Here is a 20,837-nt window from a genome sequence, read left to right as displayed (position 1 = left end):
TACATATATGGGACACATATTTCAGGTGTCTTTTGACTAATACTAGCAAGATGGGAAAAATCACCACTCTTGAATCTCTTGTGCTTTTCAACATTTATTTTCTTGCACGATTTTTGTTTAACACTTCAAAAAGTAATTGCATTCACTCGAAATAACATTTCCGCATGGTTTAAGACAAGGAAAAGAAATTTTCAGAAAAAAATAATATCTTACTTTTAAAATTACAGCTGCATGGATCTACTTGCCTGGTGTTGAAGTCATTTCTGCTGCAGTTCTGCTGGCAGCCGGGTTCACATCAGCAAAAGTTGCATTAGGCTTAAATCCTGTTATAGGTGGAGTCATTATTACTGTAGATTTAGATCTTTCTAATGAAATTCCTGGAAGGTCAAACTGCAACAATTTCTGAGAACTTGGAGACAGGGGAGAAGTTGGAGTTTTCTGAGATCTTCCCTTGTCTGATGAGACGCTAGAAGTTTTGTTTCATAAAGACATTAGGGAAAGGAAAACTACTTCAAGAACTATCTAAACAATAAGAGCAGCGTGCATTACTTTATTAACATTAGCTTTAAAAAGCTGTGATTCGGGCATTATTCACTTAACAGAGTTGCTATGCTGAGTGAACAACTGTGAGTACTTCTCTTATTACTAGATTACAGTGAGGAACAAGCTAGGGGCAAACTCTACCGAAAATAACATGGAAAGAAGTCTCTTGATTAAACTGGCAAGTCACTCTTCTTTACTATGCATAATTATCATGAATCACTGCCTATCAGGCAATATCCTCTAAAATACTTAGACCTTATAAAGCAATAAAAATCACAACCATATAAAAAAAGTAAGGTCAAGCCTATTTTATAAAAAAAAATCTTAAAACATGCCTCTCAAAAGAATAAAACACCATTTTGTGCTAAAAATTAGTAAATGACAAGAACTACTCTTCTTATTTCTCTTAACCTAAGAGTCACAGCAAAAAATTTTCATACTAACAATCTCTAGGTACTTTATATATGTTCATTTGTTTCTATCCACTTTTTAATGCTATAGTTCTTTTCTGAACTTTCAAAGAAGTACCCTCTCACAGCAGTTTGATTAGAACTACTCAAAGCATTTAATTCAACACAAGGCACATGTCTAGCCCCTCTCTGAGAAATTAAGCTCATTAAAGGCATTGTATCTCATAACAAGAAGCATATTAAACATTTATTGACTAAATTACTCAGATACTTTATAAAGCACATTAGCACATTTCTAATATACTAAAACAAACTTACTTTAACTTTAATAAAACTATGAGATAGCTTTAAAGGTAAACATTTCCTGGAGTTCCCGTCATGGCTGAGTGATTAACGAATCCGAGTAGGAACCATGAGGTTGCAGATTCCATCCCTGGCCTTCCTCAGTGGGTTAAGGATCCAGGATTGCCATGAGCTGTGGTATAGGTCACAGACTCGGCTCAGATCCCGTGTTGCTGTGGCTGTGGTGTAGGCTGGTAGCTGTAGTTCCAATTAGACCCCTAGCCTGGGAACCTCCATATGTTGCGGATGTGGCCATAGGGGAAAAAAAAAAAAAAGTAAACATTTCCCTTATACAAGCATTTAAATATTTGAATAAAAGCAGTCTTGAGAGGCACTCATTTGTTTACAGAGACCTTGAATTTTCTACTGATGGTTTAGAGAAATACTATCTTTAACAATCTGAGGAGTTCCCATTGTGGCACAGTGGAAACGAATCCGACTAGTATCTATGAGGACACAAGTTCAATCCCTGCCTTGCTCAGTGCGTCGGGATCCAGTGTTGTCTTGAGCTGTGGTATAGGCTACAAATGCGGCTCGGATCCCACATTGCTGTGGCTGTGGTGTAAGCTGGCCAATTTGACCCCTAGCCTGGTAATTTCCATATGCTGCAGGTGCAGCCCTTAAAAAAAAAAAAAAAAAAAAAAAAAAAAACTGACACTTTCCTTTATGGAATATAAAAGGAATCATTATTACTTCTGTCTCCTATTAGATTTCCATGGAAGAATCACAACACAACACCAAAACAAAGTACTCTGCCAATCTCACCATACAGTTTTACAAGATGAATTTATATTTGTTCTTCAGAGAAGACTCATCTAGACCAGTATTTCCAATGATATAATAAGTTTTCCAAAAAATAAAAAGAAAACAAGAGAAAAGAACATAGAGACTGAGAGTCTCTGTAGCCACATAAGTTAAGAAAAAATTGGTTAAATAATTTTTTTAAAACCTGGATTGTTTTGTATTAAAGCCTCAAATTGTTTTATCTATAGTGACTCTCCACGGGTGAAAAAGTGAGGGTCTAGACTATAACATGAGGCACTTAATTTACTAATTTGGCTATGGATTCTTTTTTTGAAATGTTTAACTTTGTAGATTTTGCCAATTAAATCATCAGAGCATCTATTGAGGAGTAAAGTCTTCTGAATTATGAAATCATTGACAAAGAAATTAAAATTCAATTTTAAATATAGCGATGATAGTATCAATGATACATTATTTGCAACATGAAAGCATTAAAAATGATTATCTGTATATGATACTGTACTAGAAAAAACCCAGTTTTAAAAGAAAAAAAGTATTTCCGGAAAGACAAAACCAGTGTGACAGATAAAAAGTCATGTGGACAGAGTAGGAACTATACACACAATAGTTATTTGTAAGCAAGAGGCTAAGCGCACAATATATTATTTTTAAAAGTAGTAAAAAAAAAAAAAAAAAAAAAAAAAAAAAAAAACAGAGAGTATACAAACTCCATAATCAATACAAGAGTAAGATTTTAAAATCTGCTTGAAGTCGTCCAGTAAGTTGAGCCGGAGAGAAAGTTCAGAGATGCAAATAAACAATGCTACCAAAACAACACTAAGTGGTTGTGTTGAAAGAGCAAGAGAATATAGCTGAAAAGAAAAATGTATAAACAAAGGAAATTAGTCTTTGGTAGCCTATATGCAAATAAAGTTAAGTTCTTAGTGTTCATCTATGGAGTAACTGTGAGCTCCCAGAGTACCCTAAGAAGAGTAGTTGCTTGGTCAAAGGTCTGAGTCAAGAAATCAACTGCGGCAATAGCATTTAGAATGGAAAGGTGGGTGTGCTAGAGGCAGAGAATTCCTGGTGTACAGGTTGTAAGAGATGGCTGTATTCCAAAATAAAGACTAGAGCTTTGAAAAAAAATATAGAAAATACAGAAATTTATTAAGTGAATTCTCTAAATATCAATGATATTATAACTGTAATTAAATATGAATGACAATATAAAATATACATTATTTTACCTCAAAGAATGCCCAGAAAGATCCTCCAAAGTGCTATCAGTGTCAAGAGTCTGCTCATAATCTTTAACAGAAAGTTTGTTACTGGTCCCAGATTTCTTTCCTTGATGAGAGCCACGTTCTGAACCAGAGGGTACTTTTTCTTCATCAAGTGAGTTCTGAATATTTCCAGTGAGTGAATCTAGCCCTGTAAAGTAAATTTCTTACAAAACTGATTCCCAACATTAGAAACTATGAGAGATCACTGATATTTAAATTTCAATAAAATAACAAAAAGTATACACCAGAATACTTTAAAATGGACTTTTTAAAAAATTCATTTTTCCTATCTAAGATAAGTTGTTCACTCTGTTTCCATTTAAGGAAAGTGAAGTTTCTTTCATGAATATCTCCCACTTCCTTATAAAACACTGTTCTCAGATCTAATGGCTAAAGGTAAAAAAGTCCCTTTGTGGTGCAGCAGGTTAAGGATTCAGCGTTGCAACTGCAGCTGCTCAGGTTGCTACTATGGTATGGGTTCGATCATGGCCCAGAAATTTTCACACGACATGGAGGGGGCCAAAGGGAAAAAAAGGATGTTCAACAAGAATGAAGTACTACTCTATCCCTATAAAAAGATTAATTGAAAAGAAGTTTTTCAAAGGATTAAAACACAGGAGAGAAAAATGGTATCAGCTGCCAAGTGACCTAGACAATTCTTTAGAAAACTCTATGGTAAGAACCATGTAGCCAGATTCATAAGACTGTTCATATTCTCTGACTCAGAAGAGTCTTACTTAAAGGGGTATGTTAAGGAGATTACTGAAACAAACAAAATAAAAATTACGCATAAGTCAATACATAACTTTATAATACAATACAAAAATTTCAAGCTACATTTCCAACAACAGAATTGTCTAAATTACATAGATAACAGTAATGTGAGTATTTAAATAAAACTTTGTGATTTAAAATGCACTTTATATTATCTTATTGCTCCCATGAAGTGGGTACTGTATGCTTCATATACCAATGAGATAACTAGAGATCTCTGAGGCTAAATAACTTAAGGAAGCAGATTCAGTAACAGAAATATGACACACACCCAGGCCTCATTACTCTAAGTCTAGGGCTGTTCACATTGATGATATGTTTCAATAGCAGCATGGAAAAACATTTGCTATGTTTAAACAAAGGGTAGACAAAAGAATTGTGAAGACATTTTAATGGCAGTTTAAAAAGTTTTTAAATGTAGATATATGGTTAAAGACCAAAAGAAAAGAGAAAAAAAAAAAAAAAACCCAAGTATTTGGCACATCCATGTTCAAAGCAGCATTATTCACAATAGCCAAAAGGCAGAAGCAACTCAGTGTCCTTTAACAATGAATGCATGAACAAAACATGATATACACATATAAGGAAATATTATTCAGCCTTAAAAAGGAAAGATATTTCAGAGTTCCTGCTGTGGCACAACAGGATTGGTGGCTTCTGCATCGCCAGGACACAGGTTTGATCCCCGGACTGGTACAGTGGGTTAAAGGATCCAGTGCTGCCGAACCTGTGGAGTAGGTTGCAACTGCAGCTCAGATCTGATCCCTGGCCCGGGAGTTCCACATGCCACTGAATGGTACACTTAAAAATTGTTAAAAATGGCAAATACTACTTATTTTTACCACATAAAAAATAAAATTTTAAGGAGTTCCCTGGTGGTCTAGTGGTTAGGACTCAGTGATTTCACCGCTGCAGCCCAGTTTCAATCCCTGGTCTGGGAGCTAAGATCCCACATCAAGCCACTGCTCATCACATAGTCAAAAAAAATTTTTTAATAATTTTTTAAATAAAAATTTAAATTGCTCTATTATGCCACAGTAATAGTAATTAGGTAAAAATTCTTCATTAAAATTTGGTTAAAAAACGAAAAAATAAGGAGTTCTCTTGTGGCATAGCAGGTTAAAGATGCAGCACTGTCACTGCAGTGGCTTGGACTGCTATTGCATGGGTTCAATCCCTGACCCAGGAACGTCAGCATGCCATGTGTGTGGCAAAAACAAAATCCCAAAAGACCCTTTATTCATTTAATATATTTTTCTTTGAAAATTCATATTTAAAAATTGTTCTTGGCTTCAAACAACTAGAAATTGTAGACAATACAAGGAATGTTCTATGCAAGAAACATCTAAACTCTAATCAAAGGATCCGTATGCAAAGAAAATGTTTACTCTTAATTCAAAAGACTGCCAAATGAAAGTATATTTTCATGTTTTTAAATTAAATTATAATAATTTAATTTTCTTATGATTACCACTTTAATCTACCAACTATATTCAACTATAGTGAGCATGCAGACACTCTTTTTTACCACCAGATGGAGCATATACAACAAAATGTACACATTTGAGAACTTGGAATGAAGTATTAAATTTAAGCTGCCATTGTGGAAAGTAAAATATACAGATTTTCTTTTGTAAGGCATTGTGAGAGGGGATCAAAGAAACTGAAAGCCACAAAATATCACCTATATCTCATTTAATCACATTTTAGATTATAATTTTTTAAAACCTATACCAAATCACATTATTTATACATATCATGATATCTTCAGTTGTACAGTATATTATAGTAGATGGTAAACTTGATTTATGAGTTAGAACATAGAATTGCTAAAAAAAAAAAAAAAGAAAAGAAAAAAGAAAAAAAGGAGTTCCCGTCGTGGTGCAGTGGTTAACGAATCCGACTAGGAACCATGAGGTTGCGGGTTCGATCCCTGCCCTTGCTCAGTGGGTTAAGGATCCGGCGTTGCCGTGAGCTGTGGTGTAGGTCGCAGAAGTGGCTCAGATCCCGCGTTGCTATGGCTCTGGCGTAGGCTGGCACTATAACTCCGATCAGACCCCTAGCCTGGAACCTCCATATGCCATGGGAGCGGCCCAAGAAATGGCAAAGACAAAAAAAAAAATATATATATATATATATATATATAGAATTGCTAATAACTGGTTAATCACCTTAGGTGAGATACTAACATGACAAAATACAACAACCCCCAAATAAAAGAACTAAGCAAGTTAATAAGCACTTCCCAAAATGTGTTCTGCACATTGTAACACGCTGATTGAAGAAATGATTCTGTGGTCAAATAAATGTGAAAAATACTTGATACTACAGCCTCATCCTCCATCTAAAATAAAAAATGCATACTTGCATATTAAAATTGTTTATGAATCTTGTGAGAAAAAAGTCTGTTTCACTCTAAAAGTATTTCCCAAGTTTATGGAAACATGGAGCTCTTTTATCCTCAGAATACCTATGAAACAGCCTACTGTGCTGAATCAGTATTTCATAAGAAATGATACACTTTGGGTAGTGTTGATGAAATGATATCTAATGTTCCTGCCGAAGACTTTCAGAACACTTAGAATCTGCAACAGAGTTATACTAGGTTAATGATTAAAAAACAACTTCTCCTAGCACTCTTACATTGGAAGTAAACAGTTTAAATTAGCAATAGCTTTCTGAAGAGCTATTTGACAAAATACATCCAAATTTTAAGCATGGCATACCATTCTCCCATTATCTCACTTCTAGGATTTTTTCCTAAAGGAAAAAAAACCAGATTAATGCATAAAGATGCATTTGTAAGGATACTCAATGCAGCAGTATTTATATTACAAAAAAGAACCTAAATATCCAGCAATGGGGAACTGGCTAAATAAATTTCAATATATTCAAATAACAGAACACTAGGTAGGTACAATGGGTAATCTATATTCACTAACAGAAAGGTATCTGCAACCCAGTGACAGAACAAAACTGTGATCTCATACATGTAACATTTTCTATTTACATATGTCTACCCATCATCTGGAAGGATTCTTACTAAAAATGTTAACATTTCACACTCATAAGGATATCTAAGTCTTTAAAAAAACAAAAGCCAAAAAAAAAAAAACAGGAAAAAACAAGTGTTCGCATAAATGTGGAGAAAATGGAACTCCTGCACATTACAGGTGAGAATGTATTATGTTACAGCAGCCATGGAAAACTGTATGGTAGTTCCTCAAAAAAAATATAGACATGCCTTTTGATCCAGCAAGTCTATAACTGGGTATAAATATAAAGAACTGAAAGTAGTAAGTCAAACAGTATTTGTACAGCAATGTTATGTCCACATTATTCACAACAGCCGAAGAGGTAAAAAAAAAACCCAAGATGTCCATCAACTGATGAATGAATACACCAAATGTGGTATATACATATAGTGGAATATTATTCATCCTTAAAAACAAAAGACATTCTGACACATTCTATAAAAAACATGGATGTAAAGACATTATGCCAAATGAAAAAAGCCAGACACAAAAGGATGAATTTTGGATGATGTCACTTATATGAAGTATCTAGAGTAGTCAAATTCATAGAGACAGAAAGAAAACACCGGTTAGCAGGGACTGGGGGAAGGGAGGAAGAGGGAATTACTGTTAAATGGGTTCAGAGTTTCACCATGGGATGGCGAAAAAGTTCTGGAGTTGGGTAATGATGATGGTTGTGCAACTCTGTGACAGTACATTTGAAAACAGGTAAAATGATCTGTTATTTTATGTTCAGTATATTTTACCACAATAAAATAAAATCTAAAAAATGTTAATATTGGTTATCTCTAGATGGAAGAATTTAGGTGATTTAAAATTTTTAAATAGGTTTTCTATATTTATAGATTCCTGCTCCTTCTCTCTCTCTCTTTTTTAAACTCAATGAGCAATTTTTACTGTTAGAAAAAATAATTTTGGAAGCAAAATCATTCCCTAGGCACCATCCTGTGAGCTAAGAGGCCCTTGCCTAATCAGTATATCTTGTCATCTTAAGTATACAGAGCAAATTATAACCAAGAGTAGAAGGGGACTGAAAGGTATACTCAAGCACTCAAAAATAAGAGTGCCAAAGGGACAGCTACTGTGCCAAGTACTGAGATGTACACATTACATATGTCAGCTTCAAAATTATCATATGAAGCTTCTATTAGCAACTTTATTTTATAGATAAGGAAATTTTAGTATTACATTTAATGACACTCAGAAATGTACACAATATAAAGTTTAAAAAGTACTTACAAAACAATATGATGCCACTTGTTGTTGTTTTTGGCCCTGCCTATTGCATGTAGAAGTTCCCAAGCCAGGGCTGAACCCATGCCACAGCTATAACCAGAAACACAGCAGTGACAATACCAGATCCTTAATCCACTGAGCCAGGAGGGAACTCCTCACTTCCGTTTTTTAAATAAGGATGTATGTGGGAATATGCATGGTTTTATGTATATACTGGAAAAACGGGCACCAAAAATATTAATTGTAGTTATCTCTGAGCAGAAGAATCAATAGGGATTTATATTTCTTGTTTGATTGTTTATCTATAATCCTTAATTTTTATCTTATTAATGTATTCCTTTTGTATTGAGCAAAAGATTTATGTTATACATCAAAAGATATTGTGATGATAAATATGAAAGCCTATTAAATTATTATCATAAAGAAATTCATCTAACTTATGGAACCAAATCATAATTTAGATCACTACCACAAAAATCACTGGTTAGGGAAAAAAAAAAAAATGTAGAATTCCACTTACATTCCATCTTTTCCTTTTTTCCTTTCTTTCCTTTAGAAGAAGATGAACGAGATGATGCAGAAGACTGGGCCCCTGATGAGTGCTGGGAGGTAACATCCACAGAGGAAAGATCACAGGCAGACTTTCTGCTAGAATGGTCCTCCTGAATACCTAAACTGTTACTACCAACACTATCAAAAAACAAGGAATAGCGATTAAAGAAAGAAATAAAAAGTGTCCAATCAGAGCTAAATACACAGATATTCTAAAATATAATTAGACACAAGGAGAAAACTATTATCAAAGATGCTTTCCAATTCTTTTCCTATAACCATAAGCCTGGATTATTCCCTATGGCTCAATTTATTACTGAGAAAAGTCTCCGGCAGTTTTTTTATTGTTGTTTGTTTTTTGTCTTTTGTCTTTTTAGGGCCACACCTGCGGCATATGGAGGTTCCCAGGCTAGGGGTCTAATCGGAGCTACAATGCGGGCCTACGCCACAGCCACGTGGGATCCAAGCCGTGTCTGCGACCTACATCATAGCTCATGACAACACCAGATCCTTAACCCACTGAGCGAGGCAGGGATCAAACCCGCAACCTCATGGTTCCTAGTCGGATTCGTTTCCTCTGCACCACGACGGGAACTGTCTCCGGCAGTTTTTTACTAAAGTGGAACTAGTAAAAATGGGTAACTCAAGACTCATAAGAGAAAAAAGTATAATGCTGGATACTGAAAAATGTGGCCTCAATTTCTATTCAAATTTATAATTTGATATATTATAAAATTTTTTTTTTCTTTTTTAGGACCACATATGCAGCATATAAAGTTCCTAGATAGGGGTCAAATCAGAACTGCAGCTGCTGGCCTACCACAACCACAGGATGTGAGCCATGTCTGCAACCTACACCACAGCTCACAGCAATGCTGGATCCTTAAACCACTAAGAAAGGCCAGGGATCGAACCTGCATCCTCATGGATACTAGTTGGGTTTGCTTCCGCTAAGCCACAACAGGAACTCTCTATTTTCCTTCTGATACTCTTACGGAGAACAATAATTTAATATGCTCTACTTCAATCTAGAAATAAAGTAATAAATCATATTGATTGGTATACTAAATGTCATAATTAAATCCTTACAAGTTTTGATTTAAAAATTAACCTTTTCAAAAAAATAAATAAATAAAACAGGAGTTCCCTCTGTGGCTCAGTGGTTAATGAACCCGACTAGGATCCTGGTTCAATCCCTGGCCTCACTCAGTGGGTTAAGGATCTGGCTTTGCCATGAGCTGTGGTGTAGGTCATAGACGTGGCTCGGTTCTGGTGTTGCTGTAGCTGTGGCAGTGGTGTAGGCCAGTGGCTACAGCTCTATTTGACCCCTAGCCTGGGAACCGCCATATACTGTGGGTGCAGGCCTAAAAAGCAAAAAAAAAAAAAAAAAAAATCTTTTTTTAGCTCAAAATTTATACTTCTCCCGCTATAATTTTAATACTTATTTTCATTAATCCAACTAGATATAACTAATTTTTAAAAGAATATCCAATAAGTTTATATGCATTACAATTTATAATTTGTGAAGAAAATTATATTCTATATGAGTAGCTACAGAGTTTTCTTAATTAATTTTTTCTTTTTTGGCCACCCTCAGCACATGGAGTTCCTGGGCCAGGGATGAGATCCAAGCTGCAATTGCGACCTATGATGTAGCTGCAGCAATGCCTGATCCTTAATCCATGGTGCTGGGCCAGGGATTGAACCTGTGTCCCAACACTCCAGAGATGCTGCTGACCCATTTCGCCGCAGCAGCAACTCCAACTGTATGTGTTTTTTTTTTTTTTTTTTTTTCTTTTTCTTTTCACAGCCGCATCTGTACCACATGGAAGTTCCTGGGCTAGGGGTTAAATCCGAGCTGGAGCTGCCTGCTGATGCCAGAGCCACAGCGATGCTGGATCCTTAACCTACTGAGCAAGGCGAGGATCAAACCTGCATTTCAGAGACACTACATCGAGTATTTAACCCACTGAGCCACACAGGAACTCCCAGATTATTATCTTTTTTTGGCTTTTTGGCTTTTTAGGGCCACACCCTCGCATATGGAGCCCAGGCTAGGGGTCTAATCAGAGCTGTAGCTGCTGGCCTACACCACAGCCACAGCCACGCCAGATCCAAGCCGCACCTACACCACAGCTAACCCACTGAGCAAGGCCAAAGATCGAACCCGCAACCTCATGGTTCCTAGTTGGATTCATTTCCACTGCACCATGAGAGTAACTCCCAGATTATTTTATATGGTAACAAAATTTAGAGAGGAAATTCTCTCTAGCAAAGTCTAATTCACTATGTGACCCTGCATAAGAAATGACTTTAGTACTTTAGTTTTCTCTCTGAAGTAGGAATAGTAACAATATTTATCATATCAGCATATTATAAGAACGAGTTAATACCGGTAAAGCCCACCCAGTCCTCTCAGTGCCTTGTACATTAAGTGTTCAATAAATATTAACATTATAACACTGTTGTTTTTCAAAGATTTGCACAATTTTATATATTATCCCAATTATAAAAAAAATTTACTGACTACTTAGGATCATGGAATCAAGGATCTATTAGTTATCTTCAAATCTATCACAGAAAACCACTGCTTAATCATCTCAAGTTAATATACCATGGAATAGTTTTCCCAATACTAACCTTTACTAGGGATTCACAGATTGATTTTACAACCTATATTTTACTTATTATGTGCCAGGCCCTTTGTATTTCAGTGAATATTTAACAGATAAGGAAAATGAGGTGCAAGGAAATTAACCAATATGCCCAAGACAAACAGCTAATAATCAGAAGAGGCAGTATTTAAATCACAGTCTCAATCTAGAGCCCATGCTCTTAATAACCATTATGCTACGCAGCCTCTACATTATCTTTAAACCACCAAAACTTGACATATACAAAACATAGTTCTGATTTGTACATTTTCCTCACTCTTCGGATTTTACTCCATATTGTTAACATCTTACTTGGGTTCAAGAGCTGACTTTTTTTCTGTCAAAGTCCCACTCCCTGCAGAGGAGACAAAATCATCTTCATATGAAACGCTGCTTAGAGGGGTTGTGATGGTGTTCAAAGGCCGCGATACTGATGTTCCTCTTTCCAACCTGTCTTCAAATCCTGTCAAAAATAACAATTGAAATGTGTTTTAAAACAAAATTTTTTTAACACTACAAGCAAAGCATTCTACAACACTGTGATTAGCAACCGGATTTAGGTAAATTTTAGTTTGCTTTTATTAGTGCTTCTTTTCAAGTTATCTCTATGTGTAACAACACATTTTTGTTTTTGTTTTTCTTTGTAGGGCTGCACCTGAGGCATATGGAAGTTCTCAGGATAGGGGGCCCATTGGAGCTAAAGCTGCCAGCCTACACCACAGCCACACCACCAGATCAGAGCCACATCTGCAACCTACGCCAAGCTTGCAGCAACGCTGGATCCTTAACCCACTGAGCAAGGTCAAGGATTGAACTCACATCCTCACAGACACTGTGTCAGGTTCTTAACCCCTGAGCCACAATGGAAATGCCTTTATCTAACAATACACTTTTAACATTTTATTAGAGAAAGTTTCAAACATACATGACAGTAGAGAGAATCATATAATGAAATCAATGCATCGCATCACTCAGCTTTAACAATTATCAATAAATGATCAATCTAGATTCAGTTAAACTTCCTATTCTCTCCACCTGTAACTCCCCCAAAGATTACTCTGAAGCAAATCCAAGATAATTTATCATTTCAATTCTAAATATTTCGGTATACTATAGTATTTTAATGAAAATGTAACAGAAGGATTTAGGAACAAATCCAATTTTCTTATAAAAAACAATTGAGGGTATTGATTAAAAGCACTTTGCTTTCATCAAAAGAACTTTAATATCCAAAGCACTTTAAAATTACCACCTATAGAAGTATTAAACAAAAGAGATCAATATCACATACAGGTCTGGACAAGATCATAATGAAGTGGCTAAATATGAACTCTAGAAAAATGTAATTTACACGCAACTAAGCATAAGATGAACAGATGAAATTCATTTGTCAGATAAACTGTTCACTATGTAGAATGGAAATTAAAAAACCACAGTATCCACAGCTGACTCAGTGCTCAATCTCTCTCCAACCTGGGAATTCTAAGGTTATAGTATAAATCACCCATGGCAAGAAGCAAAGAGAAAGGGACTTGAAGGAATTTGAGTCCATCACAGAAAAGTAAAGCTGTGCTGCAGCATTTCGGGGATAAGAAGGGACCTTTAGAAATTACTGTTTCAAGACCCAAATACATAGATAGCTACATTACTATTCAAAATCTGTTTTAAAAATTAATTTTGACAAAGAGTAGTAGATTTGTTTCTATATTAAAATGTTACTACAGTTGCCGCCTCAATTCTTAACCACTATATCCCAATGATTCACATACAAATCACTGTATTTAGGAAGTATACGTATTTTTCCATCTAAATATATAACTCTGGTCACAGAAAACATACTATACACTTGATACGTACCAATCGTGAACATCACTATGAAATTCTCCAAATTAGACCAAAATTTCTGTAACTACCAATCAGCTATTGTTTTAGCTGAAAAATACAATTTTAAATATTAAATTACAATACTCTAGTTGAAGCTTGCAGATGATTTGGACTAGTTCGGACAATAATAAATCTCTATTACCTCAGAATGAACAATGAAAATTTGTATTAAGTATTATTTTGTACAGAGTTATGAAATAATTTATCTTAATACACAATATTATGAGGCTTAGTCATTTTTCTCACCTTTTCCATATAACTTATACGATTTTGTAAAAATATTAATGACACTATGTGGACTTCCCTTTGCCAATTCTTCCCATGGTCCTTTGCTTTGTGTACCACCTATGTGCCCAAAGAGTGGCAAAAATTTTTCAGCTTCCTTCTGAAACTCTTTGATGGGTTCATAAGCATTTCTTTCTTCAGCACAGAATTCCTTTTCTTTTAAGATTTCTGCTAACTTCAAAGGGGACCGTCCATCTCTGCCTCCTTCTTCTTCAGAGAGACTCCCCTCACTAAGAAGAGGCCCCTCACTGACTGAATCTGTGCTGGAACCAAGGGACACTTTGGCTTTATCTTGAGAACAAGCTTGCATATCAGAGCCAGAAGAGTCAGCCTGCCTCTTACACAACTGTGCCAGCAGCCCTGCTGGTTTGGGACCGGGGATCTCATTCTGAAGTTTGATATGGCACTATGAGGTCTAATCATCTCAGGAAGCTTTTTAAATTCACTAAGGTTGCCTACACCAGGAAGATCATCATCAAAAGTTGCATGAGATACACAGGTTCCCAGCATCTTTTGAATTCGAGCAGAGAAGACATCTTCTGCATCTTCTTTCACAGGTGGACTTATAGCCTTGGTCCAAGGTCCATCTTCTTGGGGTGCTTGCTGCACATCATACTCAGTGTTCCATACTGAGCCATAGTTAATGTTAGCCCCAGCTAATTTCTTGGCTTCACTTTCAATTCTGCTTGACAAAGATGCAGCTGTTGCTTTCAAGGCTTCAATACGATCTAATTTACTCTTATACTGGCTAGCATTAGGTTTTAACAAGGCATCTGGATGAGCAGCTGGTGAGGTCAGATATGGCTGAGGTGTAAAAGTCAATGGTCCTGAAGCCATATTATGATTCTTCCTAGTTGGTAACGCAGATTCAAAATCCTTATGCAAAATTCCTATATGCTCTAGACTCAAGAGATGGGAAAGTAAATTTCCTGCTGTTCCAACAAGAGGCTGTGGTTGAGAATGAAGGACTCTTGGACTCAGTCTGTCAGGCTGCATCCATGTAGGATTCATCAAGTCCCTTCTGGAAATGAAAGTCACAATACGTTAGTTAACACAGGACCTCATAACTAAGCCACATTTTTTTCAAGTTTTGTTTTTTCTATTTATAAGGGTAGTGCACAGCTAATTTAAACAAAAGGAAGACAAAGAATAAAAAGGATAAAGATCACTCATAATAAACAATGAGAAAGAGGCAACATTATTATTTCATTCAGAACTGTATCTCACCAAACATTTTTCTATGTGTACGTTGTGTTTGGTTTTGTTATCATCACAAAAATGGAATCCTGGAGTTCCCGTTGTGACTCAGCAGAAACAAATCTGATTAGTACCCATGAGGATGCAGGTTTGATCCCTGGCCTCGCTCAGTGGGTTAAAGATACTGCATTGCCATGAGCTGTGGTGTAGGTCACAGATACAGCTCGGATCTGGCATTGCTGTGTCTATGGCGTAGGCCAGCAGCTGCAGCTCCAGTTCAACCTCTAGCCTGGGAACCTCCATATGCTGCAGGTGCAGCCCTAAAATGACGAAAAAAAAAAAAGGAATCTTATCATACATACTGTTTTATAAGCTGCTTTCTTCAACTAAGATATATTTTTTAAAGCAATTAATTAAAGAGAAGGCATTATAACCTTTAAAACTCTGTGGGCAACATTTTTTACAATATTGGCTCTACTTTTCCCTTTAAAAATAATGTTACAGGAAGTTCCCACTGTGGCTCAGTGGTAATGAACTGACTCGTATCCATGAGGAGGTAGGTTCAATCTCTGGCCCCACTCAGTGGGTTAAGGATCTGGCGCTGCCATGAGTTGTGGAGAAAGTCACAGACACAGCTAGGATCATGCCGATTCAACCCCTATCTTGGAAACTTCATATGCTGCAGGTGCGGCCCTAAAAAATAGGTAGGTAGGTAGATAGGTAGATAGAAGATAGATACATACATACACACATACAAAAATAATGTTATATAAGAGAGAAATGCTTAAGATTATAGGCATGATATTATTGTAATCAATACATATTTAATAAATGCCAGTTATGTTTAACACTGTACATACTAAAAAAATGAGATTAATAAAATCTAGCTCTTAGAAAAATTGATGAACACCAAACAAGTATCAATGAGAAACTATGAGTACCAATAAGAAATATACAATACAGGATAGGGTGTCCATAAAGTCTAGAAACAGAATAAAGTTGTCTTAGATGACATTATACAATTCACTTATTTCCAGACTACAGACACTCTGTATATTAAGGAATACTACATAATGATTAAAGGCTGGTGTTAACTATTAAGAAGATCTTTATCCTGCACTGCCACAGCTGGCGAGGAACTCTATATGCTGTAGGGCAGCCAAAAATGGGGGGAAAAAAGAAGATCCTTAGAAAAAATAACCTGAGGTTTTGTCCTTGGTCTTGTCTATTACTTCTGGATGACATCAAGATATGCTTATCAAATTTGTAGATGACAGAAAGCTGGGAGGTGTGGCTAACCCAACAAATTATCAAATTATGATTCAAAGTTATTTAGACAGGTTGCAAACTTAAACCAAACTAGCATGAATAAATGTGAAGTTCTACCAATTAAGTTCAAAAAAATCATCTTGAAAAGGGTAACCAAGGTGATAAGGGAACTGAAAAGCATGTCATGAAAGGGCTGGTTGGAGGTTTTGCTGTAGCAGTCTTTTATATGTAAGGACTGCTATGGAAATAGAATAAAGGAAGACTAGTGAATTCTACTCCACAGAATATAGATTATTACAAAGGTAAAAAAGGGGTGAGGTTATTAGCCCAAACTAAGCTGGCACTAACAGAAATACAAAGGAAATTATAAATGAAAAGGTAGTGTTGAGTAAAAATCCAAGATCTTGAAATTCAAGTAACCAGAATGGCAATTTTCTGGCAGGTTGTATGGTGACGGTAAACAAAAATGGAAAGACTTAATCCAGTTAACACTTAATTCTTACTCTTCAGTTTCAGAAGATCTAGCAGGGATGAGAGACTAATAAACAGCTACAATATGATGTCAGAAGCATTAATACAAAAATAAATAAAGTCCAGGACGGTGCAGATAAGAAACAATGAACTCTGCTAGCCAAGTGAAGTGACTTATGAGTTGGCTCTTCAAGGCCTCAAGGTCAGATACATAATTTGGAGTTTTCAAGGTAGCTAACAGAGAATGATGGAACATGAAGAGAAAAGAAATCCTGTACTTTTAAGCATAAAGTTACTGAGATAACTCAAAGAATTACAAGGATTAAATAAATAATAAAATAATACATGCAAAGTACTTAGATCAGTGCCTGAAACCTAACAAACAATAAATGTTAGCTATTTTATCAATATTATTATTCTCTTGGGGCGGGGGATGGCAAGGGGGTGAGAGGACTAGAAGTATTAACCCAAACCGGAAAATACATTCTCAAAGAAGAATTTCAAAGTCTTTCTTTTCTTAAAATGGTTATTTCAAAGTATAATTTATAACCATATTATAATCTGAAAATCATCTTCTTAACTTTCATGCACAAATAGTTTTTGTTTTACTTTAGTGCAAACACTATATTACAGCAAAAAAAATTTTTTCTTATTTAAGTAAAATAGCCTTCAATCACCAATCTGAATTCAAATCAAATCCCAAGTCCTTGTCCATGTATTCATATGCACATCTAAATCTAGTTTTTAAGATGTTAAGATTTGTTGATATGAGACATATGAAGAAATTCTGAATATAATAAATACAGAAATGCGTTTTAAAAATTATCCAACACACACTGATGTATTTCTAGTCTTTTCTCTTAGTTTGATGGTAACCCTACCAAGATTTTTATCTGCTTTTTCTGAGTGCCAATGAATTAATGTTTCAAAGCAATAAGTGACAGCCTAAATAAAAAAATATCATTAAAAAAAGTATTCGACATAAATGCTTTAAAATATTAATTCCACAGTGATTCATTTATCCAACAAATTTTTATCATGGGTTTAGGTCAGAGAAGACAAGAGTGCTTCCAAGTGCAGGTGATCCCCCAGAAGGAAATGACACCTACACTGGAAATTGAACAACAGAAAAGCTGAACAAGGGAATAGGGCATGCAGTAAGTATAGATTATTCCACACTTAAGTACCCATCGAGGATATTAACCAATTTCTAAATAAACCTCCATTCACACAGAAGGTCAATTTAAAAAATTCACTGAGCATAGACCACTATTTTAAATATCAAGAAAAGAGAGAACCTTAACCATCTTTCATTCTTCCCTTTTTACCTTGCAAGAGGCTGTGGAGGTTCTGACAAAGACATGTCACTACTGGAAGATGCACTTGGGGGACGTTCCTGTACTTTGTTCTCTTTGTCAGATTCTCCAGATGGCTGATACCCTGGTCTGGTCTAGGAGAAAAGGACATCAAATTTATCTGACTGCCATCACAAAGACATATTCAAGGAACACAGAAAGTAAGTATTATGTCACTTCAACTTTAAAAGATCATAAAGTGCAGGAGCTTTTTGCTCTCAAATAAACCAATTTAAATTTAGTTTGTCTTAAAAACAGCCATTACAGTTGTCAGCAAAATTACACCTCAAATCCAACAAGGGCAAATAATGGTAAATGCATAATCTGGAGGAAGCAATACTCTTTCTAAACCTCAGTTTTTTTCACCTAATAAATGGAAAAACCAGTAGCACTTCCCCTTCTCAGGGTTCTGAGGATTTATTGACACTTAAGTCCTAAAGTCTTTAAAATAATATATGGCACATGGTACATACTCAAATGCTATTCTTATTATCCTTAAAAACAGCAATACTCACAAAATTGGCACACTAAAGTAGGATATTCTCAAATTTCAGCACAGATAATAAAATAAAGCTTTTCATTATTAACATAGTTTAACTTTATTTGCTAAGTATAAAATAAAAACTAGGCAAGGACGTAACAACAATGAGACAGATCAATAACAATCACTCTAGGAAATAAACTGAACACTTATTTTCAATCATGTTTATCAAATTACTCTGCATAAAAATAAACTTCATGAAAGACCATCATTACTATAAACATTGTCTGAGCATACATCTGAATATTACAAGTAATAATTTTTAAATAGTATAGCAAGTGAGTTTTTCTAACCATGAATTACTCCCTTTTGTATTTTTGTCACTATTTATTACCTGTGTTTCCTGTGTAATATGTTGATGAGTTGGCTCTTCAAGCAATGACTTTTCTAGTAACAATTTGGAATAAGTTTCCTGCAGTCGCCTAGCTGCTGATGGCTCGGGAGGAGGCACATTTTTTACTTTAGTAAAGGCTTCCTTCTGTTTCCGGTAGAGCTCCTGCAATCGTTTGTTCTTCTGTTCAGTGGCCTCCTTTTGAGCCTTCTTCTCTTCATTTTGCTTCCTCTTCCTTTCCTCCTGCTGTCTAACAATGTACTGTCGTACCTCATCTGTGTCATAGTGGCGCTTTTTGGAAATTACAGGTGGATCTTCATTAGCTGTTATTTTGTCAGGTTTTCTTTTTATTGGGCTGTGACTCCTAGGAGCTTGTATTGATGTTGATGACTTCTGATTCTGTAACTCTCCCGTCTCTTGCCTGGTAGCCTGAGTTGTAGAATCCAGCTGCAGGTCATCAAGAATTCCACGAATTTCAACAGGTAAAAAGTCCTTATTTAAGGCAGCATTTTCCTCCTGTTTATTATCTGGAAGAGGTGGGGCTGATTTCTTTACATTATTTTCTGACCGAGCTCTACTTCTAGAACGTTCTGAGTTTCGTGGAAGATGTCTATGTGAAACATCCAATCTGGGATCTGATTCTGCTCTTCCAACATGACCTCCTGCAAAAGTATGACTAACGGTTAATGATGTATTAAAATTCTATATTCACTCCTAAAATTTATTGCACAAAGGAGAAAACTAGGGAATTTCACTTCATCTTAAACTCAAATTCGAATATCCTATAAAGTCTTATAAAGAATATTTTAGAAGGAAAGAAAAACAGTACAAGAAGAATACCAATATTCTTAGAAACTATACTTCCTTGGCACTTTTAAAAACTGCATTTTTTTATATTTCTGAAATAAGGATAGATCTTGCTATTGATATGAATTAACTATTACCATAGAATTACCATTTCTCTCCCATAGGCATATTTAATGTTATTATTTCTTTCCCTCCCCAAACCCCCAAACAGCTGTTTATAAAAAGCCAACAATGTTAGGATGCCACAACTCTCCAATGAGTAACAGCAAATATTATATATATATATATATATATAGAAAAACAATCATTTTATCATCTAAATGTTGATGTGGCTTAAATTTAGATTGAAAATGCATGTGAATTTATTTCTAAGCTAGATGAAAGAGGAGCAAATACAAAATATATACTGACTTCTACATATCAAATTGCCTTTCTTACTGAATCCATTCCAGAAGCTCAAATTAACTGAGACAAGTTTTTGCTACTGAAAAGGAAAACTGGCTTGTAGGTATTTATATTTCATTTCCCTGAGTTAGAGTTCATGAAAAAGTAACTAGTTACTTCAAATAGCATTCAAAGCATTTCAAAAAGAGAAAAGCAATGGATTTCAGAGTCAAACTAGGGAGCTGTGAATCTAGATCAAATTTTGCCACCCACTGAATGTATATCCAGAAGAAAAATCACTTCTCTCTTAGGGCCTGTTTCCTCATCTGTCAAACAAAAAAAATTCAACCTTGTGAATGTTTAACCTGTGTTTGTGTATGCAGAGATAAGACAGACAGATCTGATTCTCTAAAGGTCCCTAAAAGTCTAATAAGATTTGATTAAATGGTGCTTTGCTATTTATTCATAATGACAGCTGAAATTAATATAGCACAAGAAGAATTCTTAATAAAGATTATTATAACATCCATATAAAGAAATTATCCACAGGCAAGCCCAATAGAACTTTTTTTTTTTGAGCTACATTCTCAATTATAAAACAAAGTCTTAGAGCATTCTTTAAAAAAGGTATTTTTCACCCTCTCCTTGAAGTATTTTAGGACCAAGCAACCTTTTTAGTTGGCCTTTTCACCAACAACCAATATTTAATGGAACTGGAGATAATTTAACAATGTAATTAC

At 35.4% G+C, this 20,837-nt stretch overlaps 1 protein-coding gene across 1 annotated transcript in view; it reads right to left on the bottom strand.

Moving 5' to 3' along the window:
- CEP350 (centrosomal protein 350) overlaps window positions 1–20,837 on the bottom strand; it is a 154,187-nt gene that overhangs the window by 92,740 nt on the left and 40,610 nt on the right. Inside the window, 8 exon segments of the mRNA XM_021063750.1 lie at window positions 246–466; window positions 3,287–3,470; window positions 8,888–9,057; window positions 11,886–12,036; window positions 13,704–14,123; window positions 14,126–14,763; window positions 18,008–18,129; window positions 18,910–19,568. Coding sequence (XP_020919409.1) covers window positions 246–466; window positions 3,287–3,470; window positions 8,888–9,057; window positions 11,886–12,036; window positions 13,704–14,123; window positions 14,126–14,763; window positions 18,008–18,129; window positions 18,910–19,568 — 2,565 coding nt within the window.

The sequence above is a fragment of the Sus scrofa genome, chromosome 9 (assembly GCF_000003025.6).
Source record: "Sus scrofa isolate TJ Tabasco breed Duroc chromosome 9, Sscrofa11.1, whole genome shotgun sequence".
Taxonomy (NCBI): Eukaryota; Metazoa; Chordata; class Mammalia; order Artiodactyla; family Suidae; genus Sus; species Sus scrofa.
This window is presented reverse-complemented; position numbering and strand designations above follow the sequence as displayed.